Below are 26,854 nucleotides of genomic sequence, written 5' to 3' on the forward strand. Positions count from 1 at the left end.
TCTGACTCGGCCGACTCATCTTTCAATTCGTCCGTTTTGATGTCAATCAGTACATTTAGCTACAACACGGGTCCGCCTTCTACGGAAGCCGGCAAGCCACCGACGCGCAACGGTATTTACGTAGTTTCCCTCAGCAGTATCGCCAATTACGGTATTACAACAGCCTTTTCAATCAGAAATTCGTCTCACACATGCACCAGTTATGTAAGAAAAGAACAGCCCCATTGTTTATTGTCATCTTTCATTCCAACTTGAGATGGAAACAAAACAAGTTGAAATTGTGTTAAATAATGGTTTAAAATCAGTAGATTGGTTTATCAGAGTTATATAACAAGCAGTACAAGCATGGGTACAAAAATATATCTTGACCAAAGTATACAATAAAATAAGTAAAAGTACAACCAAACAACTTTCCCTTCATGTTTGTTTTCTAAGTATCATGCATAGTCTTCTGCAAGTGCATCAAAATAGTCTGCGTCTGCGTAGAGGAGGAAGCCGGAGAACAAACTGTCAGCCCAGCCGGGGTCGGCAAATAAACCGTTTTGATCGTGGAAGAAGATCTCCAGCCACACCTCGTCCTCAGGGTTCAGGCGCATCACCGTAGACCCGGACGCCACGTCGTGGTTCCCTGTGTTGGCGTCAAACGTCTTGATGCGAAACTGGCCGTTCTGCACCAGTCCGATGGCCAGGTGCTTGTTGGCCAGCGTGATGTCATAGGAGAAATAATAAATGCCTGGGTAGGCGCAGACAAATTTCCCCGTCTGCGGGTTGTAGTGCCCTCCCTCGTCAAACAGGATCTTGTTAAACTTGATGGGGGCGTTCTCCGCCGGGTAGCTGCTGGTGATTCCCACAGAGAAGGCGGATTTGGGCAGCAGGCTGCCGCACTTGCAGGTTCCCGGTTCCCCCGTTGGCCCTTGTTGGCCCTTATCCCCTTTCTGCCCATCGCGGCCTGTCGGGCCGAGTGGGCCGAGGTCTCCAGGCCCGCCCGTGGGGCCTCTTTTCCCCGCAGGGCCTCGATCGCCTCGGCTTCCAATCTTACCCGTCGGTCCCACCCTGCCCTTTAACCCTAAAAGCAAACAAACAACACAAATAATTAACATTTTTTCTGTCATACAAGTCAAATTGTTGATGCGCAAGCATATATCAACATATATTGGATAGTTGGCTATCAACAGAGGGCTAAATATAACGTCTTCTATGAAATTTATAGAATTCTTAAGGTAATTTACCACGCAAGGCTGCTTGAGTCAGGTGTAAGAAAATATGACATATAATAGGGTGTGCTGGGATTCCAGTTCTTTCAGTTTCCAGTTTGACGCCCAGTTTTCACAAATGAGATTAATTTCAGGACCCCAGACGTTGCAACAGCGGATCAGTGGACTCTAAAATGTGAACATACGGTGCTTGCGTGTGTTTTCCGAGGCCACACCAACATGTTTGACCAACTCAGTCATACAAACATAATGAAAGGAGATCTCCGAGTTTTGAACATCCATCATAACTCCATTGCTCTGTATAAACAAGCTGTACAGTCGCTGAGATTTCACAGCAACATCTGACCACGTCCAACAACTGTTAGCGCTGAGTTTTTTGTGGGTTTGTTTAGGCAAAATAGCAGCAATCAAACACGGCTGGGCTGAAGCCGGAGCCTGGCTTTGTGCGCGGAAAGCAAACACGACCCTGGAAAGGCATGCCCAATCTGTGTCAAATAAAAAGGAAATGAGTGAGAGAAAAGATTAAGGCTGACATGCAACACGGGCCTGCAGCTGCTTCACTGACAGCTTGTCGAAACGGACACATGGCTGCGAGAGCAGAGGCACAGGAACCCTGTGCTTGTGAACCTTGGTTCGGATCCAATCAAAAAACAACCATCTTGTTTATCACTCAGTTATCGTGCTTGTGTGTGGTGAGTTTTTCTTCCACTTGGGAAAACAAACATTTCTGCCTCAGATCAGTGGTGTCTGGGAAAGGACTCGCACTGACCCACCATGCTTCTTCACGTACCCGCATCTGCCTTCTCTCCCTTTTCGCCCTTTCTGCCGTCTCGTCCGTCCCTTCCCGGAATGCCCACGTTCCCGTCCGCTCCAGGAGGCCCCCCCGGACCCTCTTTGCCCGGCGGGCCGGGCGACCCCGGGACGCTGCAGACGAGACGCGGCGCGCCCTTCGCTTTGGTCTCGAACAGCTGGCCGAAGACGGCGTGGCACAAGCAGACCGCCCCCATCAACGCCCACATCTTGGGCTCTGTGGACGCAAACAGCGAGACTCAGACGCGTTCAGCAGGCAGTCAGAGGTGCAGTGTGGAAGACCTAGGAGCACCTCGAGGTAAGAAAAGACAGTTACAAACAAAGCAGTATCCATTTGTTGATCATTTCCCAATTCGGCAAAGTCATGATGATGTGAATTGTTGTTTTTTTAATGTCCCACTTTTGTTTCACTTCTCTGGGTTTTTGCATGTTTCATGATCAAACTGGGAATCATCAGATCAGATCAGATCAGACGGATGAGATGAAAACCTTGATTCCATCAACGTTCTTGGCTACTGTAGCGGTGTAATAATATCTGAACATCAAAACATTTTTTTTAGCACGGAAAACAAGTTGCTGTTTAGTAGAAAACAGTTGTTTAGCAGATTTAGTTATTTTATAAGTCTGCAAAGCACACCCCTTAAAATGTTCCAAAGTGAGCCTCGAGGGTAAAATGTGGAAAAAATAGGAACCATTGTCTAGATGCCTCGGTGCCCAACTTATTGAGGCACTTATATGAAACTGCATAGCACGAGCGCTGAAGTCATGCAGCGAAGGCAGACGGAACAAGAGCGAGTCTGATGGGTGATCACACGCAGAGCCAGGCCAGATGTGGCGTTTATAGTGCGTCTCTGCTTTATTCTCTCAGCACCAAAGTGCATGTTGGAAACTCAATCAAAACCCTTTTCTCCTTTTTTTTTATTTATTTGATTTTTTTTTTTTATAAGTAGGCCCTACGTTTGCCAAAACATTCCCAAGTTCTGACCCAACGTCCGACATGCTTTTTCCCGGGGGGGACGTCATCGACGAACAACGGCAGGCAGAAGTGTTTCACGTTGATGCTGCGGCTTCATCTGGTGGCCCAGATATGGTGAAGCAATAATAACGCTGATGGAAATGAGGCTGATTGAGGGGCTGCACAGCTAAAGCCAGTCTTGGCAGGGATCCACGACTTTGCACAGACATTCCACAAATGGACGTGTGGAATCCGGCCAACTGAGATGTTCCCTCCCTCCTTTGCTTCTTTTGGGTGGGGATGTATAGAACATGTATGGTATTTCCCCCCCCCCCCCCCCCCACTTTATGATGGAGTGGGCGTGAGAATGTTGTCCGGCCCAGGCTGCCTCACTTCAGTGGAGGGGCGTCGGGGAACACCGAGGGGGTTTCCACAGTGGGGTCATCATCGGAATTTGGGAATATGCGTTCTTAAAAGTGCGTTTTCCTTTAACCCAAAAAAAACAAAACAACAAGCTTTTATCAGTCCCTGCTGGATTTCGAGATACGCAAACGAGATAACATCAGCCAAACAGGAAGTGCATGTGCACTCCTGACCTGAACAGGCTCCTTGCGAGTGCCAGTGTGTCAAACACACCCGGTTACAAGATGACGTCGCCGGTGGGACGTGTTTCGGATGTTGAGGGCAGTGGAGTGGTCACGGCCAGACGGTGAGAGGTCCTCGGAGAGCGAAGCCCCGCCCGCCGACTTCTCCCTGCAGCAGCCAGCTCGCTCACGACACTTTTATGACCAATGATTTAATGGCTTTTAATGTCGGATGTCTTTTTCACACATGCGCGCTTTGATCTCCGTTCAGGATTGTCACATCAAGATGATAATGATGAAAGTTATTATGAAAGGCAATAAAATCTTGCAAAACTACGTCTTTGTATGTTTTTATTACATCTTGGCAACACAAAGCCACTGTCCAAACATGCTTCAGCATCAAAACATCAACACTGCTTCGGGTTCCTTCTGATGCAGGTGTTGTGAGTCTGCCTGAAGTGCGGGAGGCCTCTCTGACAGCCTGTGGTTGGTGTTCAGCTCTCCATCAGTGCTGCAACGCTTCTTGTACAGGAGGAGGATTCTAAAGATTTACAGACCTCCATCTCTTTTTGTAAATGGAGACACTTTGGACAAGAATGCACAAAATGGGCACAGCTGTGCAGAAGCAGGTGGTTGGTGGAGTGTCTGTTCCGATCCATGTTTAATAACTCTGTGGACGAGGGTAGCTCGTTGCTAACACTGTTTGGTGTGTGTGTGTGTGTGTGTGTGTGTTAGTGAGCTGTGATCCTACCCCACAGTTGGCAGCTGTTCATCCCCAAAGTTCATCGGACACAATCACTGCAGAGTGGCCTCGGTCCCGTCCGCTCATTCCTCGGATCTTCTCGATGTCTTGACCTCCCTGTTAACATGCTCCTCGTCTCCCCGCCGCGCTCCGGCACATCTGCACACAGAGCCCAGCTGCTTCCCCGCTCTGAGTGTCTTCCCTCTCCCTCCCTCCTTCCCTCCTTCTCTCTCTCTTCCCACTCCCTTCCCCTATGTGCCTCATAAACTTCCCATGGCAAACAACTGGGATCCAGCCGGATGTGGAATGTGAAGAGTGGATCATTACGTCATGGGCGAACACTCTGTAATCATAGACACCCCGAGTGAAACCTTCGGAGGGATCCTGCAGGGATTTGCTGTGAGTCCTCGATGGGACAGATACTTATTTGGGCTTCGCAGACCTCGGGGTTGGGCTCTCTCTTTATTTTATTTTTTTACTTGCACTGCTGCTTCTCAGCCCTAGATGGAGCCAGAACTGACCAGCAGAAGTGCTTTTTCGGTGAGGTTCCACAGCCAGGTTAATCTTTTCTAGCTACTTTCGACTCCTTCATATCACTGCTGTGATGGTTGACGTTTAAAATTGTTGACAACACGTGGAACACAATGGGAGGCAGACGAGCCACCTTTACTTTTTGCCGTCACCCTCGTGTGCATTTGGTAAATCATGTAATAAAAGAGATAATAGGGGGCAAAATGTTCCTTTTGCCCTCTATTTATACAGATGGAGACGTTTACAGATGGAGAGGCGCGTGCCAAATATGCTGTCATGTAACAAATGTTGAGCTGACGAGACGGCTGTTAGCGCTGAGGGCAGCTTTACGATTCCCCCCGCGGACGGCTCTAAAGGCGGACAGCGCCAGCCAGAGCGGTTAAATCCCGAGCCAGCAGAATGTAATTCCTGCAGATGTCTCTGCACGTCCTCCACTTGCCAAGTGCTCTGTTGCCGGGGTGACGACATGCCTTGTTACCAGGCCGGAGCCTCCACTTTTCCGTTACATTTCATTCCAGCGGTGTTACAATAGCGTCTAATTCTCAGTTGCACACCCCCCCCCCCCCGGCGTCGGCCTCACCTGCCTCTGTCAAACCCCCCTCCCCCTCCCTTGTCTGCTGGCCAACTACTGTCTAAATAGAGCAGACGTGGCGAGTCCTGTAAGCCCGCCAGCTATCTGAGCTGCGGCGACTCACCTGTGTTTGTCACAGCGCTGACCTTTTGGTTTTAGGCCAACGGGGCTAAAAAAAGACCAGCGGGCCCGGATTCACAAGCCTCCAGGCAGCTGGCAGGACTCCCCGTTTATCCGAGCTCTGACTTTTGACTCGGGGTCGACTGAGGTCTCAGCAGAGTCCCCTACGGCTCAAGAGTCGCAGCCTTGATCATGAGGTTTATTTTTCAAGAGCATTCCCTGGATTTCGCTCGTCGGATTACGTCACACAGGCAGAGCACGAGGAAATCATGAAAGACGAGCGGGAAGGACCAATTGAAAAAGGGTTATGTGTGCTGATAATAGGAGAGATTTCACCAATAAATAAAATAAAACAAAACTTTGTGGCAAGGACACAAAGCAGCAGAAGCCGTGTTGTGTTCAAACAGAATGGGTCTTTATTCAGGAAGTGAAAGAAAGCAAAAAAAGAAGGTCGTAATCAACACCCCATTTAAATACAAAACCAACAAAAAATAAAAATAAAACATGATATTCATTTTGCATATCAAAGAACCATTCAGTAATATTACAATCCAAAACACCCCATAAACCACTTTTGTGAATCTATACACAAACTTTGATTTAGAAATTAGTCACGATAAAATTACAAATATTTAGCTTCAAAAAAATAATTCAACTCAAAATAATATCTTAGCAATTAGCATTTTAGGTTCATATATATAGTGTATTTTCCACATAAAAATACAAAATAATACCAATGACATTTAAATATGAAAAAAATATTCAAGAAATCTGCTATTAAATTAAATAAAGTGTGGGACAAAACAAGATGAAATGAAATAGAAATATGCATGAAAAAGTCTCTCCGTTTGTTAGCAAAACACTATCCAAAATAACTACAATCATTTACATCAGTACAAAGATATCTGGATTTAAAAATAGTTGCAATGAAAAAAAGGGGTTTCATTTATTTTTTTTCTCCTGACAGTAAAAAATGACACTGTGGATCAGAAATCTGCAAAATATGCAATGAAAAAAATAAATCTGCATTTAAAAAGGTTTACACTGTTAAGTTCTTACTTTTTATACAAACATTAGAAACAGTATTGCACATCACAACACAGATTCGAGGTTAGTCAGCCTTTCAAAATGTGTTATATTCAAGTTTCAGAGCATCTACGAGGACAGGCAGCCGGGGCCTCGATGCCACAGGGGAGAATCTCAAGTGTCATCCAAGAATAGAATAAAACCTTCATGTTTCCTTCCTTCCAAAAATTAAACGTGCCATGTGGATCAAAAATTAAGAATCAAGCGTACATGACCACAGGCGTGACGTCGGTACGGGTGACATGATTCTGCGTCTCTGAACAGTACTTTTTGGACATAAATAGCAGTGGGCGTGGTCAGGGGTAGGTAGGCGGGATTAAAATATGTTTTGAGCCTTATTCAAATAGAAAAATACAATCAAAAGCAAATAGTTAACTTTGTCTACAAAAATAGTGAAATAAATATGAATCTTTTACAAAAAATAACAATAATAACATTAATAATAAGAATAAAGAAACAAAGGACACGTACAGAACAAAGTAACAGTGTTCAACACGGAAACAGAACAGCACGAGTCAAGTGTCACAGGTGACGAGATATATATATATAAGTATATATATATATGTATTTATATTAATATATAAAAGGTTTCATCACGAAGCCGAAGTGAAAGGGGTCAAGGGTCAGGGGCGGGGCCACAGCAGAACAGCCCCGCCCCCGTCCTCCTCGCACAAACAATCCAGAAATACACCGAGGATACACTGGACACACTGGTCTCCTGTTCTACTCGCGCACAGGTTTCACACCACTTAAGACCACAGCTTCACGCTACATCTGCTCTGTTTCTTTATTTAAATAAGCGACCGTTAACAAAAATAAAAATTTAATAAATCATCTGCAAGGTTTATAAATAGTTGGAGGTTGGGTTTGTGTGTGTGTGTGTGTGTGTGTGTGTGTGTGTGTGTGTGTGTGTGTGTGTTTTAAGATAAACTGCACCCAAACTGTTTTGAGCAGAGAGAAAAGGGGGCGGGGTTTGGTGAGAAACAGAAAAGTAGTGCATAATATCAACCATTAAATTTAAATAATAATAATTATATTGTTGATGACATGAGAAAATAAGGGACCAGTGAAGTTTCAGTGGCTGACAAATTATTTGTGAACGCATACCAGGTCGAGTCAAACACACAAACACAAAGAAACGAAACAAAGCGAGACAAAAAAAAAAAAAAAAAATACCACGACACAAGAACGACACACTAGTACAGTACCAGACGGACGGCGGGAGCACCGCCCTCACAGATTGTCCCTAAATAAATATAGATATATAGATATATATATATATATGTATATATATAAGTGTGTGTGTGTGTGTGTGTGTGTATTTTTTAGAAAAAGTGACGGTGGGCTAGTGGATAAAATGACACGAGCGAATAGAGGAGAGTTTCGCTTTTCAACGCGGAAAAAAGTCAAAAAATTCAAAAAAAGCCAGACTTTCTCAACAATTAAAAAAAAATAAATATACGTTCCACTTCAGTTTTTTTCTATCAGCACGGCCTGCAGGGGAGAAAAAAAAAAAAAAAGAAGCTGCAGGAGAGGAAACGGGTGAAGGGGGTTGGGGCGTGGGGGGTGGGCTTTGGACCGAAACGTGGCTGTTTCGCTTCTCCTCGGCCCAAATCTGGAGCTTGTGAACTAAACTAGAGCCTCAGTCTACACTAAGAAGAGTCACACGGCACAGGGACGACACAGACGCACGCACACCACTGAACACCACTCTTGCTTTTTTGTTGTTTTTCTTTTTCAAGGGAATTTTTTTGTCTTTCACGTTTAAAATTTCGTCGTCACACTCGCCATCACGTGTCACAAGATGACGGCGTCCACTAAGAGTCTACAGTAGAACCAGTATTATCGTAGATAGCACATTTCTTTTCATTTCTTTCTCTTTTTTTTTTTAAATCATCGCGTACGGTCACGATTCGTAAAACGGATTAAACGACAGATAAACATCGACGCATGCAAGTTTAAATAGGACGTTTTTTGTTTTTTTTTTGTTGATTTTTGCGTTTTTAAAACTTTGTCTTGACTTTTTTTTTCCCCCTCCCGGGCTTCTGTAGCAGACAGTCATGCTACCGTCTTATCGAGACGTTAGTTGTGATTTCCAGCGGTCCGTTTCTGTTTTTTTGCTCTTCTTCTTCTTCTTCATCTCCTCACGTCTACCTATAAATATGGGTGTAACTAGGCCGTGGGTCGTCACATGCACTTCCCATGGCGAAAAGAGGGGCGGGGCCGTAAATGGTCGAGTGCGTACTGCATTTCACTTGACAAGATTCCGCTTGATAAATGGCATCAAGTATAATACCTACACATTGATTCATATATATATATATATATATATATGTAAGTGTATATATAGAGATAGCAGCGAAGCTTCTAAAGTAGCTCGTTAAGTAGAAGGTTTGAATACAGTCGGCGGGGAAACCAGATTTCCGAGGTATCACTGGGCAGGTCGGCGCGGCGCTGGGGCGGCTGCGACCCTTCGTCACTTTTCTATTATTTTTTAAGACCTCTGACTTGGAAACAGCCGCTGTTTTTTGTTTTTCGCAAGCAGGAAACAATGGATCAATTTGAAGGTTCCTATCTAGGTTTTGTATTCCCTCTCTGTCTCTCTCTGTCTCTCTCTTCCTGTTTTTTTTTTTTTTTGTCGTTTTTCGCTACCTTTGGTTTGTGGCCCGGGGCGGACGCCGACGTCAGAGAATCTTCCCAGAAGCAGGCGTGCGCTTCAACGCTCCGTGGGGCGGCTTAGCAGCAGCAGCAGCAGACAAGACAGACAGACGAGCTGCCCCCATGCAAAAAAAACATTCCTGTATCTACTTGAAATCTCACATACAAAAATAATAATAGTAATAATGATAAAAACCTACAAAAATCAATCTCTTTCTTGTTGTTGTTGTTGTTGTCGTCGTCGTCGTTTTTTGTTGTTTTTTTTCTTTAAATCTCCTCTTAGAAAAGATGAAAGTACCACAAAAGAGTCGTCAGCCTGAGATGTGAGGGGGGTTTTGGTGAAAAAACTGAGGCTTGTGGTGTTTGGCTGCTACAAAAGATATATAGATATAGATATATATAGCATATACTGTGTCGTGTTACGTACTGGATTATACTGATAGCTCGGGAGCAGGCGGAGCGCCGAGCCGCCGCGCCCTTCCGCCTCCTCTAGTTCCAGCGGAAGTGGATCTGGCGCGGCCGGTCGGCTCCCTCCTTCACCAGCGGCTTGTGGAACTCGCGGCCGGCCCGGGAGTGGATGTTGGCCCAGCAGAACTCGCAGTAGTACTGCAGGCAGGTGACGTTGGCGCAGAAGAAGGGGGCGAACTTGCCGCCGCAGCGCGCGCCCTGACACTCGTCGCACAGCTGGTCGTCCAGCACGTAGGGCTTCACCTCCACCTGTATGGACCGAGGGAAGGAAAAGGAAAAATGCAGTCAAGGAAAAGAAGGGCCGAGCCCGTCGCTGCAGAGGCAGCGGTGATTCAATCAGACCCGACGAGGTGCTGCTCGCCATGGCAACCGGCCCGGCGCTCCACACGCGGCACGCAGACGCCGGTGAGTGAGTCACTCATACAAAAAAAACCCAACAACAACAGAAAAAAGCAAAACGCAACGGCTCACCCTCTTGTCGATGTCCCCGTGCTGCAGCTGCACGAATCGGGCACTGATGGCGGCGATGTAGCTCTGCTGATTGGAGAAGGCCACTCGGCCCGCCCCCTTGGGGTACTTGAGCTCCGGGTCGGTGTCGATCCCCGCGTAGCACACGCCGCCGTACAGGCGATCCATGATCATGGCCAGCTCGACTGGGAGAAAAGCCAGAGAGCGCGAGTTAGAGAAGAGACGGAGGGATGGATGATTGATGGATGAATGGATAGAGACGCCTCACCGAAAACGATACATTCTACTGTGTTTTCCCGCTATGGTGACACATGATGAGAAGAGCAAAATATTCTTCAATCTCATCCATGCGAGAATTATTACACAATGGCCCTGATGCTAAATCGCACGCTGCCTTGCGGTATCTGCTTTCTATCCGCCTTTGGTTTTTATTTTTTGACAGCAGCGTTACGGTAGCGGGTCGCGAATTGACGATCGAAGGGTTGGCGGTTCGAATCCCTAGCGCCGACTGTCCACATGTTTGAAGTGTCCTTGAACCCTAAATTGCTCCCAATGGTGTATGAGTGCGTGAGTGAATGGGTGAATGAGAGGCCATTGTAAAGCGCTGGAAAGCAAGATGTAAGTGCATTTTGCAAAAAGTGCTCATTTTCTTTGTCGATAAAACAAGAGGCGAACCTTGAAAACCTTTGCTACTCATTAAGACGGAACTCAGGCTTAAAAAGTGTGAGTGCAGGAGCTCTGCTCTTCCTCCTCTGTCAGCTGACGTGCACTCACTTGCTCTCAGCGGACGCGGGACTCCGCCCACAAAGATGGTCTTGCGTGGATCCAGCGGCTGAGATCCGTCCATGACAAAGTCGCTGTCGCTCAGGTTCCAGGGGCGGATCTGAACCTGCGGTGGGCAGCAGGGGCGATAGAGGGTTTAACTCTGCGCCGGCCTCACCCTTTTATTTAAATTTTTTTTTCTTGTGCTGCTGGACTCACTGGTTTGTCCTTGATGGTGGGGCTGGAGACACACAGGTAGAGCTTGCCGTCCTCCTCCATGCAGGCTTCGATCAGGGCCTGGACCGAGGTCTCCTCCTGGAACAGCAGGAAGGCGTAGCCTGGGGAGCAACACGGCACCACGTCAGGGTGACTCAGCACTGACTCACTCACTCACTCACTGCAACTTCTCAGCATCCAGCACAACGTGTCCTACAGGCTGAGCAGACTCGCTGGCTAAAAAAAGGGTTTGTTCATCCGATATTCATCGAACCACTTTGTGGATTTAATCCGTGTAACCGTTCCGCAGTTTCACAGATGGAAAGAATTCCGCCCAATTGACATTTACTAACTGGGATTCTTTTTTGCTGACAGACATTATGAGTGATGCATTAAAGGGAACCTGTTTTTTTTTTGGAGTTATTTGAGATACTCAGCCACCCCAAGGCTGCGTTCAGACTGCAGGTGAATCTTATTCAAATCACCTTCTCAAATCAGATTTTTAGGGCTGACTGTGCACACTGTTTTTTTTTAGCCAAATGTCCAAATTGGATCTGGCTCTGTTCAGACTGGGCCACATTACTGACCCATCTGACATGTTGCTGCAGCCGTCGTCCAGCGTAGCGTGTAGTGTGTGACGTCATATCATTGCGACAGCGGCACTTGTTGCGATACAGCAGTTTCCTCCTCTGTCCAGGGACTGCCGTTTACTACTGCTTCTGTCTGCTCCATCACATTACAGCTCCGCACCTGGAATGGCGCCCTCTGGTCTGGCGCATTGGCTCTTAGGTCGCGTAGAGTGACGTCACGGACTGTCGAAATCCATCGGTGTGTTTGGAGCTGTTCACACTGAGACACATCTGTCTGAATTCGATTTGAAACGACCTCCCGAAGGTGGTTTCAATCCGTTTAGCAAAAATCGGATTTCATGTGATTTGTGCCTGTTCAGACTACAAAAGAGTTTCAATCTGGATGGGCTAAAAGTCAGATTTTGGCTGGCAGTCTGAACGCGGCTCAAGTGCAACTGAGTGATCCGTTCATTTTGTGAGTGAGTGGGGCGGAGCTACAGTGAGCCGCAGAGTGATTTGCTCTTTGGCCGCTTCGCCTCTTAACGAGGGGGTTAGTGAGTGATTCTTTTCTCATGGTGCTAACACAACCACCCTCTTCATACACTCATGCAAATGAAGACAACGGGTCTTTTCATTTGGGTGTGTGATGCAAAGTTCAGTCAGTACCTTTAGGTGGAAAGTAGGATTTGCTCTCGGCTTTGTGAGGCCAGTCCACCACCAGGTGGCCGAAGCGGCGGAAGCTTGAGGTGATTTCATCTGAAGGAGTGAAGACGGGCAAGCAGTGAGAACACGGTCGCTCTGCTCCACGCAGACAGGACGGCTTCGAGTTTTTTCAGGGTTTTTCTGTTTACCTTCGTCGATGTCCGGAGGCAGGCCGCCCACAAACACCTTGCGGGAGAAGCGCTCGATGCGCTCGCCGTTCTGGTGGGGGTAGCAGTTGGTGGAGCCGAGGACCCCCGGGACACCCTGGTTGCCGTGGCCGTCGTCGAGGAGATTGTCATCGATGGGGAAGAGGGAGGAGCGGCCTGGTGGTAGAGGAAAAAAAGACACTGCTGACACGCTGGTTGAAGTCAGACAACTGCACAGCGTAAAAAATATTTTTTTGGGGGGGGTATTTGTTCAAATTAATTTTGAAGCGTGAGGGCCACAAAGTGGTGCTGAACCCTCAGTGGATGAAGCAGGCGTGAATGACACATGACGGAGCAGAACAGAGCAGGACAGAGCAGAGGGAACCCGAAAGGCTTCAACATCAAAACAACGATGAACAAAGTCAATGGTTTATGTCCGATGCAGAATGTGTTGCTGCTGCTGCTGCTGAAGTCTTTCAGAATTGATGCAGATTCTCATGAGGGTTAAATCATACTCACACTTTACATTTACATTTTTTTTAAGCATAATTCTGTGATGATCTCATGTTAAAGACTTTGGGTTTCACAGTGCTGAGAGACATTAAGGTCACAATGAGTCAGGTGAACATCAGGGCGCTTTGCAATTTGTCTGGATACTAAACAAATGGTACAAGTTTTTTTTTTAAGGGTCTTTTTTTTTTTTTTGAAGCAACATCTTCACCAAATTGTCAAGACACCACAGATCAAGTCACTGGAGTCTTGAGTGACTCCAGTGACTCCCAGTTGAGTATCCAGCCAGTGAACACTGAAGGAATGCCACAGGTGAAGGGACTTTACCTCGACGTCTCCCGTAGCTCCTGGCTGCATGTGGGGAAGCACAGAGTGCACGTTTTTTAGCAAACACTCGACACGTACAAGTCACCAGTTCACTTCCAAGCCACATTAGCACCAGAAAGGCACATTTCAAACACAAAAAGTGTAGGAAAACAAAAAACAAAAAACCAACCAAATAAAAACCACAAGCTGCAACTTTGGGATTCAGTGAAATTCTTCACGGAAAACTGATTCAACTGAAGAACATATCATTTAATGTCAGCCTAGTCGTCCAATGAAGACTACGCAGCGTGCACAGCAGCGGCTGCGAAGGAAGCTCACGTGAGGGACACGTGCACGCGCACACAGGGACGTGACAGCGAGCAGATGGACGTGACAAGCAGCCGAGTCGGGTGTGTGTGTGCGTGTGTGTGTGTGTGTGTTTGTGTGCGCTTATGTGTGCGCGCGCGTGCGCGTGCAGGAAGAAGAACGCGCCGACTCCTCGGACGCACGTGCGCACCACTTCCTGCTGGGTTTGTGCACCTGAGGTGATGCTGAGGCTGAGCGAGGAATCACATGACTGTGACTCTGTGGATGACAATGAAATGTCACATCAGCCCACGAGGTGCTGCAGCTATTCACAGCAGGCAGCGGCCTCGCGTACGACTGCATCACGTCATCTGGCACACTCAAAATTATTATTCCAGTCATGACAAACTGGCTCATAAAATCGGAATATATTCTGCGTTATAAAATGTTTCATCTTTTATTTCTTTAGCATATTTGATTTAACTGGAGAGTCTAATTGAGGACTGAAGCGTACGGCCACGGTAGCATCCATATGGATATGTATATGTTCATCATAAATACCGTGGCCTGTCAGGAAAAGCAACTAAATGTTGTGTTCTATGTCAACCACTGTCCAGATGTGTTGCTTGTCTGTCAAGAGTTTTGTCCTTTCTTTGATTTATGTTATCGATTTCTAGATTGTCATCATATGGACACGACAAACAGGGTGCATCGTGCACCACTTTTGGCGCACATTTTCCAAGCACGCTTTCAAAGGCAGAGTCCAGCACCGAGTGAACGGTGAACGGCTCTCTTCATGTCACACCCACAGAGTGAGGACGGGGCAGCATTCCGCAGAAGCTCACAGCGGCTAGCGTGCAGGCTTTGCAGGAAGAGAAAGAAAAGAAAGAAAGAAAGAAAGAAAGAAAAAGGCCAAAGAAACACACGAGCAATAAAGCAGCTTTCAACGTTAAAAGGAAAAAAAAATGGTGTGATTTGAATCATGCAGACGTGCCCCGACTTCAACACCGGGCTAATGATTAATCCGGGCGCCAGTTAACGCCTTTGCTACGTGAGATCCTGTGTTTTGGAGCTCCTCGCCGGGAACTCTCTCCCTCTTCCTCTCTCTCTCTCTCTCTCTCTCTCTCTCTCACACACACACACACACACACACTGTTGTGTTAGCTGGGCCGATGCTATAAATGGCAGAGCTCACCCTTTAACCCCCCCTTCCCCTCCCTCTCTACTCTCATCTCCTCTCTTGGCTGTCATGCACAGTGCGCCAACGTGTGATCGCGTCTAAAATTAGTCCCGATCCCCCTCCTCTCCCTCGGCGCTGCACACTGGCCCATGTCCTCTCCATCTGCTGCGGCGGGGAAAACAAGGAAACCTGCCCAAGAAAGGAGGGCCCGGCTTTGAAACGCTCGCGCTGCTGTTGTTCGGGAAGCGGGAGGGAAACAAAAAACCCGGTCAGGTGAAAAAAAGGAGCAGCTGCTTTCCTGTTCTGCGTTCACCTCGCTGACGTCAAACTGCTCCCAACTTTTGCTTCTGTGACTGGCGCCACTTTGAAGAGAGTTGTGGAAATCGGGCCCTTTGTGACGTCACAAAGGGCCCTGGAACCGCTCCCTTATCAGATTCAACGTCATCCTCAGGTTTAGCAGGAAGAGAAGAAAAAGAAAATCTGGTTCTGGTTTCTAGATGCTTGTTTTTGATTCTCGGCTGGCAGGGGCCAGGGATGGACCTTTAGAGGGACCTTTAAATCGGAGGCTGTAAACGAGCCGGGAGCGACGGCCGAGCAGAGCGACGCGGTCATCCGACACTGCTGCTCTGATGACCAGCAGCTGAGGCGGCGGCGACCGCCGGCACCTCGCCAGTCAAACCGCAAGGAAAATTTCAAAGGGAGAAAAAATAAATATATTGTTATTATTACTTTCTTATCATTTCTGATCATTTTGTTTTGTCCCTCGCCTGTCCAGATGAAAAACAAATCAATTAAAAAACGCCTTCGAAAAATCATCCGCACCCCTCCGGAGATTTATTCCCGGTGCAGAGGTCACGCCTCAACAGGGTCCTGCATGCCTCCTCCTCCCCCCACAGCTCACCGTGCTGCCCAGGTTAGCTAGCGGCAGAAAGGATCAGAGGCGGAAGGTCACGGAAATGTGCAGCTGGTGGCAGAAAGTATTAAGCTCCTCAGCGGGGAGAGAAAATAAGCCGGCGCGTGGAAAAACAACGCGGCAGCTCCGGGAGCGAAGGGGAAGGAGCAGGGGGCGGGGCTACGGCTTCGCTCTCAAGGCCTCCTCCTCCTCCTCCTCCCTTCGGCGAACGTGATCTCGGGCCGGCTTGGACCCGCCGCCCGTGCATGGAGGAGGGGAAGGGGGGCAGGGGGGGGGGGGCTCACTCACTTTTCATGGGATCCTGCTCGGCTCGCATGATGTCGATGAGGGAGCTCTCCAGGGAGTGCATGTTCAGGCTGTCGTACATTCTGGAGCGGTCCTGCAAAACACGAGGGGGGGGGGGGGGGGAGAGAAAACAGAGGTGTGAGCACCCTTTTCCTTTTTAAGATTTTCTCAAATAAACCGTCCGGGTCGTAATCGTAAACAGACACGTGCGGCGGCGCGCGGCTAATCCGACCGCGCCGCTAACACACTTCCGTGATGTGGCTTATAACTAATAAAGCTCTGGGACTGCGGGCCCTTCAGCTTAAGTGCGCCGCAGATTTGCGGCAATTCGGTGGCATTGCGCTCGGATTTGACATTCTTTCCATACTTTCTTTTTTCTCCCCTTTTCTGGGCCGTGTGGGGAGGTGTATTGAACGGCAGCGGACACAAACACTGACCCCCGACCCCATTATTTTCTTTACAGGTCCCACATTCCACCCATGTACTGGTCTTTACTTTCCATCCCATTTTTTTTAACAACATTTTTTATAATTACTGAAGTTTTGAGTGCATATCAAACTTTATGTCAATTGTACAAACATTTTCATATATATATATATGTACAGACATATATACATATATATCCCCACAAACAGTCACACATTCACACAGACGACTGCCAATAAACTAATAAAGAAAAATAAAATGAATAAATTAATTAATAAAAAATTAGAATAAAATGGAACAAAATAGAATAGAAAGGCAGGATCATTACTTTTTCCTCCCCAGTCAGTGTTATCCATTTACTTTCAGCTCATTTTGCTTGCTCCACTAATTACTCCCCAATACGTATCAACGTATAAACATTTAGCCCTATGTTTGCAGCCTCCTGCAAAAGCTGCCAAAATTCAGATGGTGAAGACCCAATCGCAGCTCACAGGGAGACAAACTCTGACTCTAATTCACACAGAGGCAGCAGTGGAAGCCGGTGGGTTCACCCCGATTCAGAGCAGGAGGGCTGCAGAGCCGCCGTGGAGCTGCTCAGGACGCTGCCTTCATGGCAGCGGATGGGTTAGAGGTGTTGTGATTGGCTGACTGGCTGAGCGGAGGGCAGGTGTGGTGCCAGTTGAGGAGGCGATCGGCAGATTTCATCTTCCTGCTAGAACCGCTGCTTTGGTTTGGACCTTCCACGTGTTCAGAGGGGGGCAAACGGAAGGAGGTGGGGTGAGAGGGCGGAGCCACCACCTCACTGGAGGCGTGTCACTAACCTGGCTGGGAAGAAATTGGATAGGATGCCCCGAAGACCACAAGTGCAAAAGGTAGCAATAGATAAACGCAATATAAAATAAATATAAAGAAATCTCTCTGAATACATCCCACTCACCTCCATCTACTGCTCCTGTTCCTACTGCACCACTGAACTTTTTGCTGCTATAATGACTGAGTGTATCATGGTCTTGTGTGTTTTTGCCGTGCTGGCCATTACTGTCACATGCATTCTGCATGTACTGATTACTGACTACTTTGCTGGGCTTCACGGGACATTGATGCAACTATGCACTTTTTTTTGCACCTCTGTTGTATTGGATGCTCATAAACCACATCTCGTTGCTATTTATAACTATGTTATTGTGACAATGACCATAAAGGAATTGAAAGGAATTGAATTGAATTGAATTGAATTGAATTGAATTGGACAGTGGAGCAAGTAAAGGAGGTGAATTAAAGGCAAAACAAAACACTGTCTCGGGATTTTCCAGAATCTCTAAAATGCTGGCTGAGATACGGAGGGAGAAAAGAGAGAGAAAGAAATGACAATTGGGCTGGCATGAGCTCATCTGCGGGCAAAATGAGAAGGTTCCCCCTTAATGAGTGGCTGTGAGCGCCTCAGACGGCTGAAATACCACGGCTGGCCTAACCTGCCTCGCCACACCCAGCACCGCAGCGCCGCAGTGCCCGGCACCGCCGCCGGAAAGGTCAACTTCTTCGACGCTGATATACTGGCAGATTGCTGGTTACGTGAGCTAAACCCTCGCCCCCCCCCCCAAAAAAACAATTGGAAAAAATAAATCACTGGAAACAAAAGGAGATTTTTTTTTTATCTCTATGAATACATAGACGAAAATCTGTGTAGTTCTGTGTAGGTTCCATCTGAATTACAGATGCAGTGCAAAAATGTAATAAAATAATAATATAAGATAATATAAAAATAATAAGCGTTGAAAGAACATCCCTTTATGAGGTCACAAAGGGCACTGATAACACTTTCCTTGTCCTGCCCTGATGCCCCACGTTGGTGACATCATCCTCAGCCAGGTTCTGGCTCCGCCCTCTGAGACCACCAGGCTTTTTGAGATTCACAGAATTCATTTGCCAGTTAATTAGGCACCAGTGCACCACGGGAGTCCAACACCTCCGTCCAGAACGCCGCACGACCCCCGAACTCAGGGCCGGCAGTCTGGGGAGTTTAAAACGCAGGCTGCGGACGTGTGCGCCGCTGACCTGCTTCCAATCTAACGCCCGCGCCTTGTTTTCATCATCCGGCTTCGCTCCTCGTCGCCGGCCGGCGCTCACTCGAGGTGACGTGCGGGATCTGTTGGACTCTGCTGCGCTGTCAAACACGCAGCGTTCCCCCCCCCCCCGATAAAATCGCCGCCGCAGCTCGATAGGAAAAGACGAAGCGCCGTCGCAGAGGCTCGGCATCGGGCTTTCGGGAGAAGCCTTTTAAGGAGCTCTTCCCATCATGCACCGGTGCGGTGGAGATACGCCTGTCAAAATACGAGTCGGCTGGGTTCTCCCGCGGCAGCGGCGTGCCCCCCCCCCCTTCTCCCACAACCCCCCTACTCCCCCGCCCCTCGGCCTACCTCTGCGTGATGTCTCTTACATGACACAGCAGAGATTCGTCAAGCCGTGCCAAACATTAAACAGAGAGGAAGGAAGGAAAAGGACTTGGAATCTGAAAAATTCCTCAGCCGGAGACTGTTTATGGAAATGAACAATCCTCGGAGTCGGGGCTGCTTCCTGGAATAGGAAGCGTTGTACTTCTTGGCACCGGCGTCCTTAATAATTTGAGCTCGTGGCGGCGGCGGCGGCGGCGCAGCAACCCCGTTTTATTGACATTATTATTTCAAATTGGGAGTTTGTCGTGTGTTCGCTGACGCTGGAGCGCCGTGCGCGTGCGGCGGCGCTCCAGTTTCCTCGGCGAGCTTCCTGCCGCCTGCAGGGAGGCTTTACTATCGGTGACGCTCGGTTTGAGATGAGAAGATTTGAATTCTCCTGCAGTCGGCCATTAGCGCCTAGCTATCGTGTTTCTGTGACAAACGGACCTGTCCCCCCCCCTCCGCCTCCCCCATTTAACCGACAAAGATTAGAATCTCAAAACTGTTTCTAAAGAGGGTTTTTAATGTATTTGTTGTGTCAGGGGCCTCTGTTACAAACATTCACCCTTTCCTTCTTGTCGTTGCACACACTGACGGAAATCAACCAACCACACCAATACCTCCCCGCAGGTTAGTGACACCACCGCCGCCAAGTATTGATTGGCCACACCCTCTGTGGAGCCACCTTGCTTTAATCCACTTCTGAACACGAGGGAGTTCCAACAAAGAGTCAATTTTAGGAGGAGGTGACGGCCACCTATTGTTGAGAGCCTGCTTTGTGTTCTCCCCCCCTGTGTATGTGTATGTGTGTCCCAGCAGGTATGGCAGTGGGAGGGGTTTGATGTGATTGGGGAGCACCTGGCCAGTGACCGTCAAGCCTGCGGTCATCATCCAGCCTCTCTCTCTCCAGCATCTCACGGACCTGCTCCTCCACATGCTTTAGTGGGACTGGTACCGGTCCGTGGCTCATTTGGTACCGGGCCGCACAGAAAGAATAACTCACTTCCGTTGAATTAATTCTGTTTTATTTACTGTCTGAGTCTGAACAACTTTATTTTGAAAAATGACCAGATCCTCCCCGTTTCATTCATGTATGGCTCAACATGTCAAGGCGCTTGTCTCGGTCACGTGATCCATTACCGCTAGATTAATACCAGAACCCAGCAAGCTAGCGAGCAACATGTGAGTGAAAACAACCGTCTTTGGAAAGAGGAAAAGGCCCAGCGAGGAGACAGAAGACGCAGCGACCGGCTCTCTAATGAGGCAATGGAACCTTCAAAACTGCTTCTCCACTCAGACACCAAGCACCCTGCATTAAAAGACCAGCAGCCTTTGGAGTATTGAGAAAGAAAAACAAAAAGCCTTTGTTACTCATGTTATGTTGTTGTCACCATGTTAAGAGGACGCTGCTAATAAAGTTCCCATCGTGCACACAGTGGATTCACGTTCGTTATGTTTAGAGAATAAAACAGTTTTCATGCCGGTCCGGGAAAATACTGTCTCACATTAAACCAGGCCGTGGTCATTTTGGCTCAGGCCTGCTTGTTTTCAGTTCACACTCTTCAACACTTACATACACTCATTAACATTTGCAGCCAACAGCAGCCATACTGACAAAGACACGTGACACATTAGTTACACATCCCCTCGTGCTAGTTTTGCTGTTTATTTAAATAAATCATTATTACTCGTTAATTCTATCCGCGTGTTGCCTCTTGTCGAGGCTTTTGGAGAGCCGAGTCGTGACATAGGCTGTAAACAAAGGGCTAAACACTTCCTATGGGAGAGCCGGACAGTTTCTATTGAATACGAATGACCTTGCGAAGCCGCTCTTCTCTGGACACTGAGGTGATCCGTAAAAGTGGATATTATGGGATTACGAAGAAAAAACAAAAGGGTTTAATGCAATCTCGGGTTGCCGGGCCCGTATCTTAGCAACGACCCCGTCAGAGGTGTGGTCATGTTAGCTAACCTGTGTTTAACCGCATTTACGATAACGGAGGAACAGACAATCGGGGCTGAGAGAGAAACCGGGAGAACGTCGTCGGCTTCTGTTTCGGCTTCGGATTTAAATCACAAGAGATGAACCGCAGTTTGCAGCCCCGCCCCCCTCGGGAAGCTGAGGCGGCGGCAATCACACCTAGGAGATGCTAATCTCCCGCAAATTAATTCAAGAGTCAAGAAGCGCCTTGGTTACACCTTCTCATTAAAAACCTGTGAAGCAACACACCTTTTTAACAGCCCTCACACTCCTGCACTGAGAATCTTCTAGTTTCGGTCGCTCTCAAGGAATCACTTTTACTTCCTACTTTATTGAAACGAAACATATCTCACCGTCTCTCTCCAACTGCTGAATCCCCGCCTGCTTTTTCCACTTTTTTTAAAAGGACAGCTTACGCCTCACCTCCGGCTCTTTCCCACCTCTTCTCTGGCTCTTTCCAGACCGCCGCCCCTCCCTCCCCCGCCGTTTCCAAAACCCGACGCAATCCACAGCCTCAGCAACAAGACCGACAACACCGCGGCGGGCGAACCCAAAACAAAATTTACCTGCAGGGGCAACAAGGTGTTGCTGTTGCTGTCTGTGCGAAACATGTTCTCCTCGATCCAGGACTTAGGCCCCAGCGATCCGGCCGAGCGTGGGAACTTGGGCGGGGCGATGACGTTGCTGGAGAAGGGCTTCTTCAGCGGGGAGGCGTGGCTCACCGAGCCGGGCACGCCCATGCCGCCGGCCCGGCGGTGGTCGCGGCCCCACGACATCCCGCCGGAGCCCCAGCCGTTGCCCTGGTGGCCGCCCCAGGGGGAGGGCTTCACCATGGGCTGCGGACAAAGACGAGAGCAGATAGGAGGTCATTCCCACGCAAAGACCACCGCAAGCACAGACATTTATTTCACAGTTGCCCTCCCGCCTTGCTGTCCCTGCCTGCTGTCCTCGCTGTTGGTTGCAGCCGAGCTCCATCCGCTCCTGGAGCGGCGGCGGGGGGGTTACATAAGAAGATTTAGGGCTTTAAGTGTAATACTAAGTATCCTGTGTACTGAGACACCGCCAGTGTAAGTTACACACACACACAAATGCAGGCACACACACACAAGACACACGCACTCTCTACCTGGAAATGGAGTCCACACAGAGCCACATCACACACCCGCTAGCCAAGCACCTGATCTCAGCTGCTTTCCATATATGCTCCCTTGCATTGAAATGATGCTGGTTTTTATCTGACCTCTTGACTTCGTAGCAGCGTCAACACAGTGTAATAATGTAATGTAACAACAAATCTCCATTGCAGGAAGTGGATACGCATTAGCGGTTTGGCATCAGAATATGAAACTGCAAGTACTTTACTGTCGTGTTCTTGACATCTTGTGTTTCTTGCTGCTCAGCAAGGTGTAAAAGCTTTAGCCCTGAGTGCTGCTGGCTTATCATTTGTTTGTTACGTATCTGCGACATGTGTATATATATAATGTTTTTTGCTTTCGTGTCATATTAAGCAAAAGCTTCACATCTTGCACGGCGCACCAGTGCAGAACAAATGGATAGCATGTAATTAACACTGTGGAAATGTTTCGGAACTTGCAGAGGTTCAAGCGAAGCTTTTTTCCCTGCCTCTTGAACAAAAGAGATGTTGGAAAACATGTCTTGTTTTTGCAGTTGTTCCTTTTTCTGCTTCTGGGCTTCATTCATAAAATGAGACTCGCTAATGGGGCTTCAGTGCCTTTTTCCCTTTCCTCCTTTTAAAAATCAAATGGAAATATATTTGCATGGCACTCAAATAGACGGCCCGGGTCGCTACGAAACAGCAGCTCCATAGAAACACTCTGTGCTCACGCAGCACGGCTGGTGGCGAGCAAACACACCCAGTGGGGGCAGATCACACCAGAAACCTGACGCCGCGCTGGAGACTAATGTATGGATGGAGAGGCCAAGGGGAGGGGCCTGCTCGAGCTGCATCTCCGCGCGCGCGCGCGCGCACACACACACACACACATCACAGGGACAGAGACGACTAAGATTTCTCAGTTTCACACCAATAAACATCCATTTAGGGCCCAACCCTGGCCCGCTTTTGTGTTCCCACTGACTGAACCACAGGACGGGGATGACTCAGTACCATGTGACCGCATCCTGCTGCCAGCCTCCAAGAGGAGAACAACAGGCAGATTCAGAGATGCTCCCCTGTCCCCTGTTCACCCTTCCCACAGCTCCCGTCCTCCACCTCGCAGCGCTGGCTTGCAGTGAACATTACTGAGGTAACACGAGGAATACTAGCCATGGTATCATACGATATAGCTGCACAGTCAATGTAGGACACACACGCACACGCGCGCGCACACACACACACACACACACACACACACACACACACACACACACACACACACACACACACACAGGCCTCTCGGTCTACCAAAGGGGAAATGCCCCAAACAAACATCTTGTGGCGATGTGATTTTTTCTCTCTCGATTCTTATGGGTGGATCTGCTCTGGCCCTGTGCTATTTTGAGCCATCAAGGCTGGATTACTAATTAAGAGGGTGATGAATAAGATTGGAGACGCTCCTCTGTCACACCGCCTTGATTTATGGCCTACAGCAGCGGCAGCAGCAGCAGCAGCAGCAGCTCACCTGATGTTGGTTGTAGTTGTTCCTCTGCTGCAGGAAGGCGCCCTGCTGTGGATGCAGCTGCGGGCTGACCGGGGACCTGCGGCTCTGGGCCTGCGGAGGGACGTTGATCTGGGGCGAGAAAGGACCGCTGAAGCCTTGCACGTTAATCCCGGCGCACGGATTAGCCGACACCGGCGAGAAGCTCTGGAAGAAGGCCGGGTTGATGGAGGAGGGGATACCTGCGTAGAAGCCGTTCTCAGAGTCCGTGCCGGCGATGTGGTTCATGGCGTTGGCGTGCATGGGGTTGATGGAGTTGGGGGCGGGCGGAGGGGGCGCCGGCGGCGGCGGCGACGAGCTGGTCTGCACCGACCACGGGGTGCCGAAGCCCGGCAGCGAAGGTGAGGACGAGCCCACGCCGGCGCTCTGCAGCTCCTGCGCGGGGAGGCCGGGGAAAGCGGCGCCGAGACCTCCGGACAGCATGTTGCCGCCGCCGCTGCCGCCATTGCCGTTGATGTGGTGGGCGATGGGGGAGTCCATCTGTGCGAGGTGCGCGTTCACGGGAGCCGGCGACGGCGACGTAGCAGCATCAGCTTGGGCCTCTTCCACTGGCGAGCGGCGGCGCTCCGGACCCGGCAGGTGACCGAAGCGTCCCAGGGGCGGAGGCGAAGGCGGGGGCGTTGGCGGGGGAGACGCCGCGGGGTGACGACGACGACGAGGACACCCGGCGAGCTGCTGACTCGACTGCTGATGTGCTTTTGGGCCGAGCTGAAGGTCACGCAGAGGCTGCGTCGGGCAAAAACGAGCACGGCTGAAACCGGAGAGGCTGTAATCCGCTCGGCTGTCCCCGGCTTGGCTCGCTCGCTTTCCGGCTTCTTCTTCTTCCTCTGCTGCTGCTGCTTCTCCCGCTACTACTTCTTGGTCGTCCTCGTCGTTGCCGCTTGCGTCCTTCTCCTCTTCGCTCGACCAGGATAAATGCGCGTTTTTTAGCCCCACAGGCTCATCCTGCATGTTTTGCTGATGCGCAGCAGCTGACAGGAACAAGGAGGGGAGAGACGAGGCGCAGAAAGAGAGGAGATACCGAGAGAAAGATTTTCCCCCCGGAGGGTTGAAGTGGCAGCACGACGCGTCGTTTCCCCGCCGGGGAAAAAATAAAATAAAATAGGCGAATTCGGCTTTTAACCGGAACGTTCGATGATGTCTGTAGGTGAGGTGAGGGCTCTTTACTATGGTGCAGCTGCAGTAGAGGAGGGGGCCTGGCCTTTTCCAATAACCAGCTCCCTTTTAGTCGGACTCAGTTTTTTTTTTCTTTTTATACGGCGCTACTATCATCCGTGGATCCGGTTTTTTCCACGGCCTGCTTTCCTTTGGCTAGCCTTTAGACTGCCTACGCGGTCCTTCCCCGTCCGACCGAGCGACCGACCGTGCTAACCCCCTCCTCTGGTTGCCGGTTGCGCTGCTGCGGCAGAGGATTAAAGGTCCCCGACTGGAGCTACGTCACGGCCGCATCACGCCCCGGCGTGCCCGCCTCCAAAGCCTCCGAGCTCGCCGCGCTGCAAAGAGGACCGCATTGTTTACGTCATTTTTGTTCATTATTCATAAAGTGCGGTAGGCCTACACCCTCGGCCGAGCGCTCGCTGGCTGGCTGGCTGTGTGGGTGGGTGGGTGGCACCAACACAGAAGGGTGACTTCAGACTGGGGGTCTAATTAAAGCTGCAAACGTCATTAATATTCTCAGAACAAACTGTTTCTCATTACAGTAATGACCTTATAATATCCGAGACCTGCTCGGGTTTCTCTCTGTCTTTGATACGCTTACGTCTTTTGCATTATTAGTCAGGAATGTAAAGTTTTGTACACTTTATATTATCATACAATCGTATAATTCATTTAACTTTACATTCCACCTCAAATTGGACACACTGATCAAAGGTTTCAACTATCAAAGGATTAAGACTGACCTATTTTATTATCTCAAACTTTATGTGCTTTAATGGGAACAGCCATTACGTTCTGGCCTAAACTGTTTTTTAATCAGAGTATATGACACGGCCCAGGAGTCCATCCGGCCTCTGCCTTGCGCCCATCTGTATTCAACCCACAGCCTATTGTGCGTGCGTCTGCGCCAGCGTCATTTTACGCACGAACGCCAGGAGCTAAATATAGGAATTTTTTTTTTATGTCAGCGCTCGTCGGGGGGGAATGAATCCTCTTTGCATGTTCCGAGGATGACATGCAGCCCTTCCCCGCTCGACGTGGCTCCCAGACGACCCGTCACCACCACCGGCAGCAGTTCAACACAGCTTCACCAGGCTCCAGTGGGGATGTGGAAGCGTGTTGCCATCTGACTGCACTCATTTGTGTTTGAGAATCGCAGGGGAAACAAATCCGGGGTGATTGTTTGCTGCCGCAGCTGATGAGCAGCTGACTCCTTTATTGCCTTTTAAAAAACAAAAAAAACAAAACAACAACCACCACCAGCTGGTGAAATGAGGTGATGCCTTCCTCTTGAAACTACAATTGTGCACTTTCTAATTGTAGCGCAGTGTTGCTGTTGTCGTTGGTGTGTGTGTGTGTGTGTGTGTGTGTGTGTGTGTGTGTGTATAACACAAACTGACACGTGTCATTTCTCTCGCTGAAAGTCCAATCAGTGCGCGGACGCGTCTCCCCAACGATGAGGATGGATAGCAGAGCAGCAGAGCAATGTGCGCGATCAACCTACCATCTGGCGGCTGCTAATGATGAGGGCTTATCTCAGCACAAAACTACACACAAGCGCACACACACACACACACACACACACACTTCTGCTCTTGCATTGTCACCTACACAATGCCCGGATGAAAAGAGAGAGGGACGCAAAAAAAAAAATCACATGCCACTAATTACAAGCAAATAGCACTTTTGTTATTATGGAAATCTGCCACGTGTGTGTGTGTGTGTGTGTGCGTGCGCGCCGACATCAGTGGCAGCGCAACGCAACTCTGCGTGATTAGCAGCACGATTCCCGTCCACGTCACGATTCAACACCATCCGCGACGTCACCCACCCTCGCCTTCCTCCTCCTGTCTTTTCACATTCCGAGCTGCAACGGAAGGGTGGTAGTAAGTGGACACTCGCACCACTCATCCCAAATCCCGGTAGTGCCCCCATCATGCTCATCATCGTCTTCATGGTCAGGACCCAGATGGGACAGTCCCACCAGTGAAGAGCGGGGGGAGGAGATGGTGGGAGTGGATGATGGTGGTGGAGCACCACCAGTGATTACCCCTAGCCGGCCCTGCGACTGAAATGT

The 26,854-nt window shown here is 49.1% G+C and overlaps 2 protein-coding genes across 4 annotated transcripts; both read right to left on the reverse strand.

The window, feature by feature from the left end:
* Positions 1 to 288: 288 nt before the first annotated feature.
* c1qtnf7 (C1q and TNF related 7) lies at positions 289 to 4,816 on the reverse strand. Of its 2 annotated transcripts, none has more exons than XM_076045600.1 (3): positions 4,315 to 4,816; positions 2,005 to 2,316; positions 289 to 1,066 (listed from the first exon to the last, which is right to left on the reverse strand). In XM_076045600.1, exons 2-3 carry the CDS (start codon positions 2,231 to 2,233, stop codon positions 438 to 440), a joined length of 858 nt encoding a protein of 285 aa, XP_075901715.1. In that variant the 5' UTR covers positions 2,234 to 2,316; positions 4,315 to 4,816; the 3' UTR covers positions 289 to 437. The 2 variants fall into 2 exon arrangements, with proteins under 2 accessions (XP_075901715.1, XP_075901714.1); XM_076045599.1 differs by having other exon boundaries at positions 2,005 to 2,241; positions 4,315 to 4,814.
* A 1,104-nt stretch (positions 4,817 to 5,920) lies between these two features.
* Positions 5,921 to 25,984, reverse strand: cpeb2 (cytoplasmic polyadenylation element binding protein 2). Of its 2 annotated transcripts, XM_076045329.1 has the most exons (10): positions 23,584 to 25,984; positions 21,508 to 21,777; positions 16,106 to 16,196; positions 13,440 to 13,463; positions 12,606 to 12,779; positions 12,421 to 12,510; positions 11,189 to 11,307; positions 10,982 to 11,096; positions 10,211 to 10,392; positions 5,921 to 9,988 (listed from the first exon to the last, which is right to left on the reverse strand). In XM_076045329.1, the coding sequence occupies exons 1-10, from the start codon at positions 24,568 to 24,570 to the stop codon at positions 9,761 to 9,763; spliced, it is 2,280 nt and encodes a 759-aa protein (XP_075901444.1). In that variant the 5' UTR covers positions 24,571 to 25,984; the 3' UTR covers positions 5,921 to 9,760. The 2 variants fall into 2 exon arrangements, with proteins under 2 accessions (XP_075901444.1, XP_075901445.1); XM_076045330.1 differs by lacking the exon at positions 13,440 to 13,463 and having other exon boundaries at positions 23,584 to 25,983.
* Between the last annotated feature and the right edge of the window lie 870 nt (positions 25,985 to 26,854).

The sequence above is a fragment of the Nelusetta ayraudi genome, unplaced genomic scaffold (assembly GCF_046127955.1).
Source record: "Nelusetta ayraudi isolate G7.1 ecotype Tasmania unplaced genomic scaffold, CSIRO-AGI_Nayr_v1 ptg000084l, whole genome shotgun sequence".
NCBI classification, from domain to species: domain Eukaryota; kingdom Metazoa; phylum Chordata; class Actinopteri; order Tetraodontiformes; family Monacanthidae; genus Nelusetta; species Nelusetta ayraudi.